The 15,932-nt window shown below is 34.2% G+C and overlaps 1 protein-coding gene across 2 annotated transcripts in view; it reads right to left on the bottom strand.

Annotated features, from left to right (window-relative positions):
- Positions 1–3,911: 3,911 nt before the first annotated feature.
- Positions 3,912–15,932, bottom strand: part of Pof1b (POF1B actin binding protein) — a 72,048-nt gene continuing 60,027 nt past the window's right edge. The window contains exons 16-17 of one of the 2 annotated variants that reach the window (XM_028874753.2): positions 7,854–7,968; positions 3,912–5,824 (exon numbers count right to left, since the gene is read on the bottom strand). In XM_028874753.2, the coding sequence (XP_028730586.1) occupies positions 5,819–5,824; positions 7,854–7,968 (121 nt within the window). In that variant the 3' untranslated portion in view covers positions 3,912–5,818. Of the gene's footprint in view, positions 5,825–7,814; positions 7,969–15,932 lie in introns of those variants that run through there. The other variant, XM_028874752.2, reaches the window with a different exon arrangement.

Consider the following 15,932-nt stretch of genomic DNA (forward strand, 5'->3'; position numbering starts at 1 on the left):
TTGTTCAATTTTGTGCATTAATTAACATGAGCTGGGATTTAAACAATTAACAATGAGTTATGGCATGTTTATTCCTCAAAACTAGGTATTATTTGATAAAACCATGATGGAAGACTTTAAGTAAAGGTGCTCATTTTAAGACCTGAGATTGATTATTAGAAAGACACCTAAAAATTCTTAAACTGTTTACATGATCTTGTTCTGAGAAATGAGTTAATCTAGTAATTTTCCCAATATACATTCAAAAGAAAAAGTATTGTTTCAGTCATTTTTGAAATATTTCTGAAAATAAGCATACAACAATTTGCTATTCTCCAATAGTTATTATTTAACAGAATTCATATTCCACGTATATATATATAGCACTATAAGTTAAAATTCTCCCAACTGAGTGATTATTCTTTAAAGCCCATTAGCAGCAGAAGAAATCTATTAGCTTCATGTATTAGACCAGTGCTCTACAAATTTAATAAGTATAAGGTTCACCTAGGGATCTTATTGAAATGCACATTCAAATTCAATTGTAGTGGCTACAGTTTTACAGTTCTAGCAAGTTCACCTTTGTTGTCACCCTGTGAGTACTAAGTACTAAGGTGTTACACAAAGAGCATCCAGTGTAATTCTAGAACTCTTCGGTGCTCTTGCCTAAATAACTGGGTAAATGGATAAAGAAAATCCATATTAGGGACATGCCATTAAGAGCAAGAAAAAGAATCTTGTAAATACAAATAATCTGAGATGAAATAAGCTGTTGCCAGACAATTGTGAGCAAATAGGACTGATAAAGAGATGGGGTCTGGGAGAAGTCTCTAGTAGGAAATCACTGTGGGTCTGAAAGAATGGAGCACTTTCTTTTTCTTTCTTTCCTTTCTTCCCTCCTTTGGTTTATATTTGAAGATCATTTTGGAGACTATAAGGACTATATCACAAGGTTGCTGAGGGAAGCAAGGTGCCATATAAAGAGATTGTTCAGGGTTACAATGGAACTAAACAAAAATAGATCTGTTTCTTATAAATTGTCCCTAAAAATCACCAGTCCAGACAGAATAAAAATTCAGCTCATGTAACAATTTAAGATAGTCCTTTAAAGAACAGATTTTCCTGGCAGACCACTGCCCAGTGTGTCTATATTGGAATTACTAAAAAGTCCTTTTTACAGAATAGTTCATAGCCATCACATGCAGATGGATTTGTTCAACTCCTCCTTTAAAATGATCTATGGCATGACACAATATATCAGGAATTATTTCCAAGATAGAGTCCTCAAATTCAACTCGTGTCTCAAGCAAGACAACCACCAATATAAACCTTGCACTTCTAAAGATTTTTTATACACACATCAATTCAAGAATAAAATTAACAGTGCTAGAGAGGCCCACAGAAATCCACAAAAATACCCCCACAATAGACTGCTGGCAATGGTGAAGAGATAGCCCTAACTGACCTACTCTGGTGATAGGATGGCCAAACACCCTAATTGTCGTGCTAGAAACACCATCCAATGACTGAGGGAACTGGATGCAGAGATCCACGGCTAGGTCCCGGGTGGAGCTCCGGGAGTCCAATTAGCGAGAAAGAGGAGGGTTTATATGAGTGAGAATTGTTGAGACCAAGGTTGGATAAAGCACAGGGACAAATAGCCAAACGAATAAAACACATGAACTATGAACAAATGGCTGAGGGGCCCCCAACTGGATCAGGCCCTCTGAATAGGTGAGACAGTTGATTGGCTTGATCTGTTTGGGAGGCATCCAGGCAGTAGGACCAGGTCCTGTGCTCAGTGCATGAGTTGGCTGTTTGAAACCTGGGGCTTATGCAGGGAAGCTTGGCTCGGCCTGGGAGGAGGGGACTGGACCTGCCTGGACTGAGTCTACCAGGTTGATCTCAATCCTCGGGAAGGGGAGTCTTTGCCCCCTTTGCTGGGTCGGGGTGGGGGGAGGTGGCAATGGGGAGTGGGGTGGGGGCAAGGGGAGGGGGAGAACAAGGGAATCCGTGGCTGATATGTAGAACTAAATTATATTGTAAAATAAAATAAGATTAAAAAAATTAAAAAGTTAGATACCTAATAAAATAAAATTAACTTCTATACACACATTATAAATCTTCAATGATTAACGTTACATTACATAGCTTGTTTCATTTATATTTGTCCTCTTCTCTTCATTCATTTACCAATAATTGGTTATTTGATGTCTCCTTCCCCCATAGTTTAATTTGAAGGGAATTCCTGATACTGTTTAAAGAATTTTTGGTAAGTGATAGAATTCCTCATTTATGAAGGCAGAGGAACAAAAGAATCATAGCCAGCAAAACCTGGGACTCTATCCAATTAAGTTTTCTTTAATTTTTGAATTAGTAAATCTTCATGTAGAAAAGCATGCATGTATAAGGCTATATCATAATTCTAGAATGCCGTTAGTTTAAAGAATCTTCCTTATTTCTCAACTTTGTGCAGATTAACTCTACCCTTCTAAAAGCATTACCATGTACCCTTGAAACCTATTAAGAGACCTTGCATCCAAACTCTGATCCTAGGTGCCTGCCTGTTCCAAGGATTATGCCTTTATGTTTGTACATTTTTCAAATAAGTACTCCAAAGAGAATTTTGTTTCATTTAAAAATCGGAACCAGTTGACAATATTGATACTGCCTCATACACCCCTTAATGTCTTAAGTCACCTCCCATCTGATTTACAAACTCTCTTATCCTAGGAACAGGTATTTTCCACAATATGATTATCTCACTAGACTCCTTTAGGAAACTACATAAAAATATGTATATATTGGCTCATTTAAACAAATTGGTTTGCTTTGTTGGGTCTGGATCCATACAGAGTATTCAACACTGATGGTAGTAGCAAAGTACATATATTTAAAGCATTATATTTTAAAGTCTGTCCCTTAAAGGATTTTTGTAGCATGTATTTCAAACAAAAAAAATATGCTAGGATGGGAAACCAAAGTGTACAAACACATTTTTTTTTTTGAGACAGGGTTTCTCTGTGTAGCCTTGGCTGTCTTGGAACTTACTTTATATATCAGGCTTGCCTCAAACTCTAAGATCTACCTGCTCTACCTCCGGAGTGGAGTGCTGAGATTAAAGGTGTGTGCCACCACACCCAGCTTTTTATAAACACATTCTTTATAAGATGAATTCAAGAAATTTACCAAGAACATCATAATTGATACTGGCTGTCATGTAATTGTGTCATATAACAATTCCATTATTCCTTTGTATAATAAAAAGAGGTATGACTTGTTCTGGAGTAAATATTAGTTAATTTTTATTAATGAAAGATGTGCTTATTATACTCTTTACTGAAATACCTTGTTTACTATTTATCCTAGAGTAAGCATGAAATACTATTTTTATTTCAGTTAAACAAAAACCCCTACATGATCAAGTAAATTTTGTAATGATTTGTCATGGTGAAGATGGGCTATATGAGGAAATCTTTTGAAAACATTTAATTTCAAAAGAACTTGTATTTTCCAAAGAAGTGTAATCTTCATAAATTGCAATAATGAGAAAAATTCAGAGACAGGTTTTTGTTAAATTGATATAAATTTTTATAGTTAAATATTTTTTAAATTGTGTTCTTTTTATATTGTTCAAGTTTGAAAAAAGTAATATGATTAAAGCACCAGTCTTAACAAACCATGTTTGGGCTTACAAAACTACATTTGTAAGCAAAGGTATAATACTTTTCATCAGCTGGATGTCAAACTTTTGTTAAAGTTCCACTTGAGTAGGCTACTTCAAGAAGACTTCGTTTGTTGGATTTGTTTTACACTATTGTCTCTTACCTCCTGTATAAACATTCAAATGATAAAAACTTCCTGGCAAAATATGAAGATAAGCTAAAAATCTTTCCTGTACATTTCCTATTCAAACTTCCACAAAGACCATATAAATGCTTAACATATTTTATTTAGACATATAAACAAATTTTGCATGCCAGACTTTAGTCTTCATTTTATTTGACAAATCTGAAGTGAAAACATACGGAAATAGAAATGAGATAAGCAGGCATCCTCACCTGACATCACTGGAGTTTTCATTGAGAAACTTCATTAATTGGTGGGAGGAAAATACATCACTTTTGTTCAAACTCTTATTTCTATTGATCTTATTTTCAAATACAGAGAAAATCTCTCTGCCATTAAATTTTGTACGAGTTTTTTTTTAAGCTGGTAAATATAATGAGAAATTTATGTATGACTCCAATTCACTATCCTTGATCAAATGGGCTGTCTTCTTAATTGCCCTATAATTTTGGATATGATTAGTTTTTAGTAGTTTTGAAAAAGTCTTACTTATTCTTATTTTCAAACTGTAATTGTGGCAGCTTTCTGTCAAGGAAATTAGAACATTTTACAACTTTTGTAATGTATGAATAACAGCACACTTTTGCCACAGTTATGTATATGAGTAGCAATCAGAGAAGAAACTGATCTTTTCATAAAATATAGGGGCATTGCAGTAATATGAAACATTAACATTTTATATGATAAAATTTTGATACAACCAATTTTATTCATGTTGTAGAACTTAATGTTTAGCTCAAGTGTTATGAAAATATAAATAAGACTCTTAATTTTATATCAATACCTTTTAAATATTTTTTCTCCCATAGTTAGTGTAGTGCCACAGCCATGCTTATCTTATTTGCTTCTTAGCATAATGAATAATTATTGGAATATACTTATAAAATATTGAAAAATTGTATAAAGGTTTCTGTAGATATTTTAGTACTAAATTATGTACTAAACATGTAACCTGAATACATTTGTTATATTAATCCTAACTTTGATGAAGAAAATTTTGTACCTTTTAATTAGGTTATATTATGAGATTTCATCATTGTAATATATTTAACAAATACTTGTATCCACTTTGTAAAATCATTACAATTCAACTTAGAAACTTCTAAATACATTAAAGACTCAACTATAAAATATTTTCCAAGTAAGAGTGTTATCAAGTACCTTTTATTGCCATTTTTACTACTAAAGCTTTTATGACTATATATTATGTCTATTTATCACTATGAAAACTTCTACATTCTTATTGTCCCACTACTACAGTACAGTATTATATGTTTTTAAGAAAGTGAATGGGATCACTTACAGAAAACATGTTTTGAAAGAACAGATTCTCTCAGATACTAACATGTACTTAGAACCAAGTTGCATAATGTATAATTTAATTAATGTAGTTATTAAAAAGACATTAGCCCATTTCCTTGATTAACAACATTAACCTCCACCTTTGACTTAGCTATATCTGAGGCATGTTAGTATTGCCATACTCTCATTTAGTCACAAACTCAATGTGATAAAAATGCATTTAGGCTGTATATTTCATGCTCTAGTTAACCTATTTTTTTAAGTTTATTGTCATTTGCCTTTATTTTGCTGAAAGACAGCATTGAATCTAGTAGCTAAATTGCATGTTTAACATAATAGAATAACTTGTAAAGAGTCTATACTTATGAAGAAGTTCAACATAAATGAAGCACCCTATATGAAAGTATCAGGTTAGGTTCTACAATGTCTGCAAACAGAGTTTAAACAAAGTTTTTTTCTTTCCATTTGTATGGTGTTGTATCAAATATATCAATGTATACAAAAGGATTCAGGTCTCCTAAATGGCTGGGGAACTCATCTTCACAATTAAATCATCCCATTAGATTGATTGGGGTAGGACCATGGTTCACAATTTGATTGCGCTTTAGCAATAGAAAAATAACAATTAAAATACTGCTGCAGACAAAGAAAATCTCCTTTGAGTTGTAGTACAGCAAAGTGGATTCATTCATGGCTAGAAAAGAAAAAAATATATCTTTTAAAATAGGTTCACAATTATTTTAAAATACTGCCATTACTACAAGTATATAGTTCTAAAATTATTCAGTTGGGTATATATACTCCTAACAGAAATGTATCATACTTTTATATACTCTTTCATATAGTGCTCAATAAAATGATGATCTCTCTGACTTAAGGCATGTGTTTTAAATGACTAAACCAGAAAGAGGGAGATCAGGTGCATTTTCTTCTTATTGTCATATTTAGAGGTTAAGTATATGCTGAAATAGCTCTAACAATTAATACAGATCTATCATCTGTGAACCTGTATAAATATATTCCTCTATATCTCTTTCAGACCTAACTATTTCACTGGAGACAGAAGAAATGGCTACTACACTAGACCCTTTATTCCACAGATTCTCACTCTATTGTCACCTCTGAGACACATGTAGTTAGACTATCAATTGTTTCTGAGTCTTAACTTTCAGCATCAAATCATTAAATTAAAATTGTGTACCCTGTGCAAACCTCTTTTGTTAATAATCTTATTGTTGAGTTATCAAATTCTCTTTATCACTTGATTATTAGTAATAGTTCCCAACTAAGTAATGACCTAAGAAAAATGACTTTAAAAGATTAAACTTTGCATGTATTTTTATTTTTGCTGCAGATTTTTTAAATACTGCTTACTTCCACTGATTACTTAAAAGATTGGTGCCTATGTACTGTGGAAGACCATTAGAATTAAAATCTTCATGATTTTTATTATTACTCAAGTATTTGAGCTTATTTGACTATACAATATATATTTTAATGTATGATTTAACAACTTTTAAGTTTAGTAACAGCATAACTAAAGTGTAATTTTAAGATGTAAGATTTATTGTTTGTCACCATATACTTACCAAAATACAATAAAAATGTTAAAATATATGTATTATAAACATTAGTTTCCAAACTGCACACATATACTCAAAACCACACATCTCAGAAAACAAAACATTATTAGTAAACCGGATACCCTCCTTTGCTCCCTTGCAATCAGCCTGTACTTTCCCTGATAAGCCACTTCTTGTGTTTACTAACCATGGATTTGCTTTGCCTATTTTTAGCATATAAGCCATTTGACAGGTAAATGTTAGCACTGAAGTTACTTTCCACATGGTTTTGAATAAGGTCATGTGTGGTTTGAAGGGTGAGATTCTGAAACTTGTTTCTGTCCATTGTACCTGAGAAATGTTACACATTCCTGTGCTCATGATTGGTGAATTACTATTAAATATCATGTAAGACTGTAGAAGTATATGATTAAGAAAAACTCAGAAGCTCTTTTTTAATATTAGCAAGTTTTCTCAATCTCAGCACTATTAAAATTTGGGGACAGATAATTCTTTGGTAAGGGAGGGTCCTGAACACCATAGGATGCATGGTAGTACGTGTGGTCTACACCCAGTAGATGCTAATATAGTTAATCTCTAATGAAAACTGAAAATATCTAAAGACAATAAGTTGAGAAGTGGATGCCACTGGAAAGAACCACTGTGCTAGGAAAGATATATTTAATCTTTGATGATCACTACTATAAAGGTTAACAAAGAAAGCAGTAAAAGTTTTAACAACATAGCTGACATTCATTATAAGAAAGATTTTAAAATAATCAGCCCTTAATAATGGGTTGAATTATTTAGAATGGTGTTGATATCTATGTTGTCTGGTTATGTTGAAGGAAGTTGTAGAAAGTAAATATTAGAGTACATGTCATTTGCATGGTTATTCAGCCTTACATTAAACTCTAGAATTTTAAGCTGAAGGATTTTACAGTGTAGAGAGAAAACAGACACAACTCTCTTTTCAGATTTTATAGAAATGAAAGGTAATACATATCTACATTTAAGATTACAAAACATTCTATTGATGCATGCACATTCATGCTTCATTTCCCTTCAAATTGTCTATAGCATTTGATATTTTACCTAATTTTTCAAAGCTGTAAGTATATAATTAATTAAAACAGACTAGAAATGCCCAAATAAACTTACACAAGTCCATTTGTCTTCAGTTTTCTCAATCACAATAGTCTGTGTGTCACTTCCTGGTGGTATATATTCATAGTCATCATACAGGAGACCTAGGATTGGATATTGTGTCCTATACCTATACACCAAAAACAGAATCACAAGTATTATGAAATAACTTTCATTTGTAGCCATTCCCATTTCCAGTCTCCTGTTTAAATCAATTTATTGCTGAATAATTTTTATTAGTTTCAAATGAAATGCCTTCTCAATATAAAAGAACAACTATCACTATTTTTGTGTTTAGTAAATGGGAGAAACTTCTGCCTCTGTCCATGATGGATCATTGGTAGCACAGGACAATGATACACAGAAAAGATAAAAATAAAATAAGTACCATAAATAACAAGCTCACTGCTTAGAGAATTTTTCATGTTTACAGGACAGGAAAAAAGAAAACAAATGGATTTCAGAAACCTTATCAAGTTAAAGTGACACAATAATATACACCACAGCCATATCTCGTGGGGCAGATCTCTTTAGTGCTATTCTCTACAGAGAAAAAAAGCAGTATTCTGCCCCGCCCCCGACTATGACAGTTCCAGACACTCATTGTCAAACGTGTCCCAAAATACTAGATGAAAATCCCCTAAATAAATAATTCTTAACTTATAAATATTGCACCATTCTGAGTAGGGTAATCAAGTCTTGTTCTGTTGTATTATATTCTATGTATGTATTATTCCTTTACTTAATGTATCCATGCCATATATGCTATTCACAGTAACTCAACTTTCTTTGTCATCAGGTCAACTGATGATACCACACAAAACCATTTTATTTTCCTAAAGCACAAGATTAGTGATGCTGAATATTCAGATATATACATTCTTTAAGAAAACAGGTAAAAAATCAGTACTTAATAAAGGAAAACATTATATGCTGATATTGATAATATCTGTTTTAAAAATCAAATAAGGAAAGACAATTTATGTAAGGGTTTATACTTTCCAGGGTTTCGGACATGCAGTGTGATTAGTGGAGCATATACCTGTCACATATTCTCGATTGAATAAAGAAGGCAAGATAAAGACTGCTTTCCAAGCTCCTGGGAACTCACAAACTCTTGACTTACAGCAGTGGAGCCTGCATAGGACCAAATTAGGCCCTCTGAATGTGGGAGACAGTTGTGTAGCTTGGTCTGCTTGACAGGTCCTGGCAGTATGACCAGGATCTATCCCTCCTGCATGAGCTGGCTTTTTGGAGCCCATTCCCTATGGTGGGATGCCTTGCTCAGCCTTGAGATGGGGTAGGAGCTTTGTTGACTCCCCAGAGGAGGCCTTACCCTTTTGGAGGAGTGAATGGGGGATGGGTTGGAGGGAGGAGGTGGGAGAAAGAGGAGGGAGAACTGTGGTTGGTATGCAAAATGAATAAAATTTTTTTTAAAAAGACTGTTTTCCAACTTAAAAGTCAAAGTCAAGAGAATTGTTCGCTAGATGAGCAGCACAAAAATGTAGCCAGATAAAAGGTGATGATACTAGTTATAATTTGAACCCAGGATAAAGAATTAATAGAATCAGAAAAGATAATTATGTAGAAAAACTTAAAATATTGTTTTTGTTATTATTAATATGTTTTTAAAAGGTAGTTAATTTTTAAAAGTAAAACTTTTCATAATGTATATGAGAAAGTATATATGGTAAAAATAACAAAAAGATCATAAAGAGTAAATAGAAATATGCTACATATGATAAGTATGATAGTGTTTGAAGGTAGAATGATAGGCTAAAGAATACTATATATTATAAACTATAAAGTAACAATGAAAACAAATACACATAATAAACAATTAACAAATGATTTATATCATGAAAGAAAATCTAAAATAAAAAATGTAAAAAAGGAGGAATAAGGAGAATGTTGAACAAATTCCAAACATCTAACAAGATGGTAGATTTCAACACACATTGTAGATAATTGCCATAAGTATAAGGGTTTTTAATATGCTTTCTAACAGTAAATTTTCAATTGTATAAAGAACCAGCTAGTTGTACTATTTAAAAAATAAGCAAACAAAAATAATTCCCTAAATATAAAAAAATAGCCCTAGAACAAAATGATTATAACATATATACCATACAGCAGAAAATTCTGCTATAATATAGGTAAGTTTTAGAAAAGCAGACATTGTTGCCATTCTGTAGCACTATTAGGAAGTGACATGACCTTTAGGAGATGAGATCGAGTGAAAGGAACTTAGGCCATTGGAGGTGTACCCTAGAAGATGTTGAGATCATAGCCTGTCCTGTCATCTTTGATTCTTGACTGTCATGAGCTAAACAGCTGCTTCTGCCATGTGCTCACTGCTAAGAATTTCTGTTTTATCATAGGCCCAAATAAAGGCAGTGAGACCAAATAACCATGGACTGAAACTTCTGTGGGGTGGTTTGAATGAGATATCTGCCATAATCTCAGAGATTTGAATGCTTGGTCCCTAGTTGGTAGAATTGTCTGGGGACATTTAGGAGGTCTAGCCATGTTGGAAGAAGTATGTCACTGGGAAGAGGCTTTGAGAATTTAAAGACTTATGCAAGACTGCACTATATGAAATTGAAGACCAAGATATTATCTAACTAGGTCAAGACCCTTTCTTTGAAGCCTGGTGATCTGAGTTCAATCCTCAGAATGCACTTGGTGGAATAAGGAAATCATGTCACATAAGCTCTCCTGTGATCACAATATGTATGCCATGGCATGCACAGACAAAATAAATAAACACAATTTCAAAATTTATTTTAAAAAAGTTCTGGAGACAATTTCAAAAGGCATTACAAAAATTATAAACATATATGTACCTAATAACAAAATTCAAAATTACATGAACCAAAACTGGGCAGAATTGAACATGGAAAAGCCGGGTGGTGGTGGCGCACACCTTTAATCCCAGCACTCGGGAGGCAGAGCCAGGAGGATCTCTGTGAGTTCAAGGCCAGCCTGGGCTACCAAGTGAGTTCCAGGACAGGCGCAAAGCTACACAGAGAAACCCTGTCTCAAAAAACAAACAAACAAACAAACAAAAAAACAAAAAAAAAAAGAATTGAACATGGAAATAAGTAAAAAATATGTGGACGTTTCAATAACCACTTTCTATACATAATAAACTGGACAGAATGTGAACATGGAAATAGGCTTGAATAGCATTTTACATCCATGTCTAGTGAACATCAATAATATTTTCTACCTAAAAAGAATTAAAATATATATATTTGAATATATATGGAATTTTGGGTGGGATAGACTAAATGTTAAGACTATGAAATGAGACTCAATAACTTTAAGAAAAACAGAGTATGTTCTAGTTAAAATGGAGTGAAATCAGATATAAAAGTGAATACCTTAAGAAATTCACAAATGTTTTGTAAGTTAAGTGATACAATTGATGAGTATACCCCCACCCAAAAAAATCACAAAATATTTTCCAGAAGCTGGCAGTAAATGTCTCACAGTGCTTGCCTCTTTGTTATGTATGAAGCCCTGTGTTCCATTCATAGCACAAATGAAAAAGAAAGGAAATATCGTAAACAAATACAATAATAAAGCATACTTAAACTTGGGCAATACAGTGAAAGTAAGGCTCAAGAGAAAATATTCCAGCTATAGTGCCTCTTTCATGAGGAAAGAACAATCTCAGTCACCTAGGCTTGTATCTTAGAAATCTTTAAATAAGAGAAAGCAGCCAACACACACACACACACACACACACACACACACACACACACACACACACACACACAGAGAGAGAGAGAGAGAGAGAGAGAAAATAAAATTGTAAAGATTAGATGGGAGATAGAGATTACTGAAATCAAAATTCTTTCTAAATTATTAACAAATAATAGATTGACCAAGAAAAAGTGAAAGGTCTCAAATTGCTAAAATTGCATAGGTAAAATAGAAGATCACTGTTACTGATGTTGAATAAATAAAAAAGACATGGATTAGGAAAAGGGATTTGGAAGAAAGAGGGGTAGGTGATAGATGAGAGGGAAATAAGAGACAATGCGAAGGGAGAATAAACAGAGTGCATTGTGTACATGTGTGAAATTGTTAAAGAGCCAATTTAATCAATAAAAATAAAAATATAAATGACAAGGTAAAAGTTAATACAGATTGACCAAGAAAAAAAAAGAAAGAACTCAAATTACTAAAATTACATGGGGAAAAGAAAAAATCACTATTACTGACTTTGAAGAAATAAAAATCAGTATATAAAAGTACTATGAAAAGCTGTATGTAAAAAGACTAGGTAACACAGATGATATGAATAAATTCTTGGGAGAATACCAAGAGTAAATCTATCTCAAGAACAAACAGAAAAACCATGAAAAACAAAACAAACACAAACTAATTTCCCACAAACGAAAAACAATCCTCAAATATTTGCAACTAGCATAGCGTATCAGAAATTTACAGAATTAATGCTAATCCTTGGAAACTCTCCCAAAGACTAAGATTAAAAAAACACTTTTGATTTCATTCTCTGAATAAGTTGTAACCTGCTACCAGAACCAGAAATATATCATAAGACTAATAGAAAAAACAGATGAATAGCATTTGTGAATGCAGAATTAAAAATTCTCAACAAAATGCTAGTAAACCAAATCCAATAACATATAAAAATAATTGAATAACATGAACAAGAGCATTTGACTCAAACAGTTCTGAGATTCTAACATCTTAAAAATCACTTAATGGCCGGGCAGTGGTGGCGCACGCCTTTAATCCCAGCACTCGGGAGTCAGAGCCAGGCGGATCACTGTGAGTTCGAGGCCAGCCTGGTCTACCAAGTGAGTTCCAGGAAAGGCGCAAAGCTATACAGAGAAACCCTGTCTCAAAAAACCAAAAAAAAAAAAAAAATCACTTAATGTCGTATATTATTTATAGAACCATGCACATACTCTTTTGATCATCTAATATAAATTTTCTAGCACTGTCATAACTAATGAAAGTGAATATCTTCAATTATATAAAAAATTACAGCTAACATATTTGAAAAATAAAGAGTAGATTTCACCTACATACCTGCTAAGCTCAGGAAAAGTGAAAAAAAAAATCCCTTTATCCCTTTCCTACTTCTATTTAACATTGTGTTGGAAGCATCAGGGTAATTAGGTAAGAAAAAGGAAATAAAATGTACCTAAATTGAAAATGAAGATGTTATTTGCAAATGAAATGATCTCATATAATTTTGATGAGTTCAGTAAAAAAATATATTATAATGGATCTTTAACCTTGAGGAATATAAAATGAATAAACAGACTACCAACTGTAATCCTATATCCCTATAATAAATGATCTGAAAATAATTCTAGGAGTTGAAGAAATGGCTTGGAGGTTCAGAACACTGGATGCTCTTTCATAGGACTCTGGCTCAATTCCCAACACCCACATGGTGGCTTAAAAACCATCTGTAACCGGTTGCAGAAGATCCGATGCCGTCTTCTGGCCTTCCCATGCACCCAGACATGTACATAGTATACAGACACACTTACAGGCAAAAACCCCATACCCAGGAAGTTTTTCTCCTAAAAGGAAAATAATTGTACTAATAATAGCATGAAAAAACACAGCAAAGAAGTGTAAGATTTATAATGTAAAATCTACAAATTACTGTCTCATTAACTGAAAGACAGCTGGGCATGGTGGCATACACCTTTAATCCAGCAGTTGGGAGAGAGAGGCAGGTGGATTTCTGTGAGTTTGAGGCCAGCCAGGTATAAGGGTTTGAATGAGAATGGCACCCACAGGATCATACATGTGAATGTTTAGTCCCTAACTGGTGGGACTGTCTTGGGAAGGATTGGGAGTTATGGTCTTGTTGGAGGAGATATGTGACTGAAGGTGGGCTTCAAAATCCCATTCCAGTCTTCCTTTCACTCAGTCTCTCTCTCTCTCTCTCTCTCTCTCTCTCTCTCTCTCTCTCTCTCTCTCTCTCTCTCTCTCTCTCTCTCTCCCTCTCTCTCTCCCTCCTTCCCTCCCTATATCCCTTCCTCCCTCTCTCCCTCCCTCCCTCTCCCTCCCTCCCTTCCTCTTTCCCTCCCTCCTTCTCTCTCTCCCTGCCTCCTCCTCCTTCTCTTTGTCTCTCTCCCTCCCTTTCTCCCCCACTCTCCCCTGTGCTTGTGGATCAGATGTAACTCTCAGCTACTGTTCCAGTGCAATGCAATCCTGCCTACCTACCATGCTACCTACTATGATGATCAAGGACTCACTCTCTGAAACTGTAAGCAAACCCTCAATTAAACATTTTTTATAAGCAGTTTATAAGAGACCTTGGTCACAGTGTCGCTTCACAGCAATAGAAAAGTAACTACAACACCAGTGCTGTGTAGTGAGATCATTGCTAGGAGTCTTAGTTAGGGTCAGCCTCATAGATTTCTGGGAATTTCCATTGTGCTAGGTTTCAAGTTGTCCCCAAGATGTTCCCCAATTTCCATTATCTCTCTCAGTACTCTATTCCTCTTTCCCTCTCCCACCTGATCCCTCATGTTCCCATCCCCACCTGCCCCCAGTTCACCCATGAGATCTCTTCTATTTCTCTTTCCCAGGGTCTTCCTTGTTACTTAGCTTTTCTGTGTCTGTGGATTGTAGCATGGTAATCTGTTACAGCTAATATCCACTTAGAAGTGAACATACTATGTTTGTCTTTCTGTGTCTGGGTTACCTTACTCAGGATGATTTTTTTTTTCTAGCTCCAGCCGTTTGCCTTAAAATTCCATGATGTCATTGCTTTTTAACAGCTGAATAATACTCAAATAAACAGTTGAGGGACATATAGGTTGTTTCCAGCTTCTGATAATTACCAATAAATCTTCTATGCACATAGTTGAGCAAGAGTTCTTGTGGTAGGATGGAGTTTCCTATAGGTATATGGCCAAGAATGGTATAGCTAGGTCTTGAGGTAGATCCATTCCCAGTTTTCTGAGAAACCACCATATTTATTTCCAAAGTGGATGTACAAGTTTGCACTCCCACCAGCAATGGAGGAGTGTTCCCCTTATTTCACATTATCACCAGCATGAGCTGTTTCTTGTGTTTTTAATCTTAACCATTCTAACAGGTGTAAGATGGAATCTCAGAGTTGTTTTGATTTGCATTTCCCTGATGGCTAAGGATATTAAACACTTCTTTAAGTGTTTATCAGCCATTTGAGATTCTGTTGAGAATTGTGTTTAGAGCCTGTACCCTATTTTTAATTGAGTTATTTGGTGTGTTGATGTCTAGTTTCTTGAATTCTTTATATATTTTAAATATTAGCCCACTATCTGATGTGGTATTGCTGAAAATCTTTTCCCATTCTAAGGCTACCATTTTGTCCTATTGATGGTGTCCTTTGTCTTATAGATGTTTTTAGTTTCATGAGGTCCCATTTATTAATTGTCAATCTTAGTGCCTGCATTATTGGTGTTCTATTCAGAAAGTTTTCTCTTGTGCCAATGTGTTCAGGGATATTTCCCACTTTCTCTTCTATCAGGTTCAGTGTATCTGGTTTCATGTTGAGGTCTTTGATCCACTTACACTTGAATTTTGTGCAGAGTGATAGATGTGGATCTATTTGTATTCTTCTACATGCTGACATCCAGTTTGATCAGCACCATGGGTTGATGATGCTTTCTTTTCTCCATTATTTAATTTTGGTTTCTTCATCATCAAAAAATCAGATGTCCATACATGTGTGGATTTATATCTGGGTCTTTGATCCAACATCATTGACCTTCTTGGCTGTTTTTATGCCAATACCATGCACTTTTTTCTATAGCTTTGTAGTACAGCTTGAAATTAGGGATGGTTATAACTCCAGAAGTTCCTTTATTGTACAAGACTCTCTTATCTATCCTGGTTTTGTTGTTGTTGCTTTTCCATATGAAGTGAATACTATTCTTTCAAGGTCTGTAAAGAATTGTGTCAGACTTTTCATGGGGATTATGTTGAATCAATCTTGCTTTTGGTAAGATGGCCATTTTTACCATTTAATCCTACCAATCCATGAGCATGGGACGTCTTCCAGTCTTCTAGACTCCTAGCAATAGGGAATATGGAGCCTGAACT

This window comes from Peromyscus leucopus, chromosome X (assembly GCF_004664715.2).
Source record: "Peromyscus leucopus breed LL Stock chromosome X, UCI_PerLeu_2.1, whole genome shotgun sequence".
Taxonomy (NCBI): domain Eukaryota; kingdom Metazoa; phylum Chordata; class Mammalia; order Rodentia; family Cricetidae; genus Peromyscus; species Peromyscus leucopus.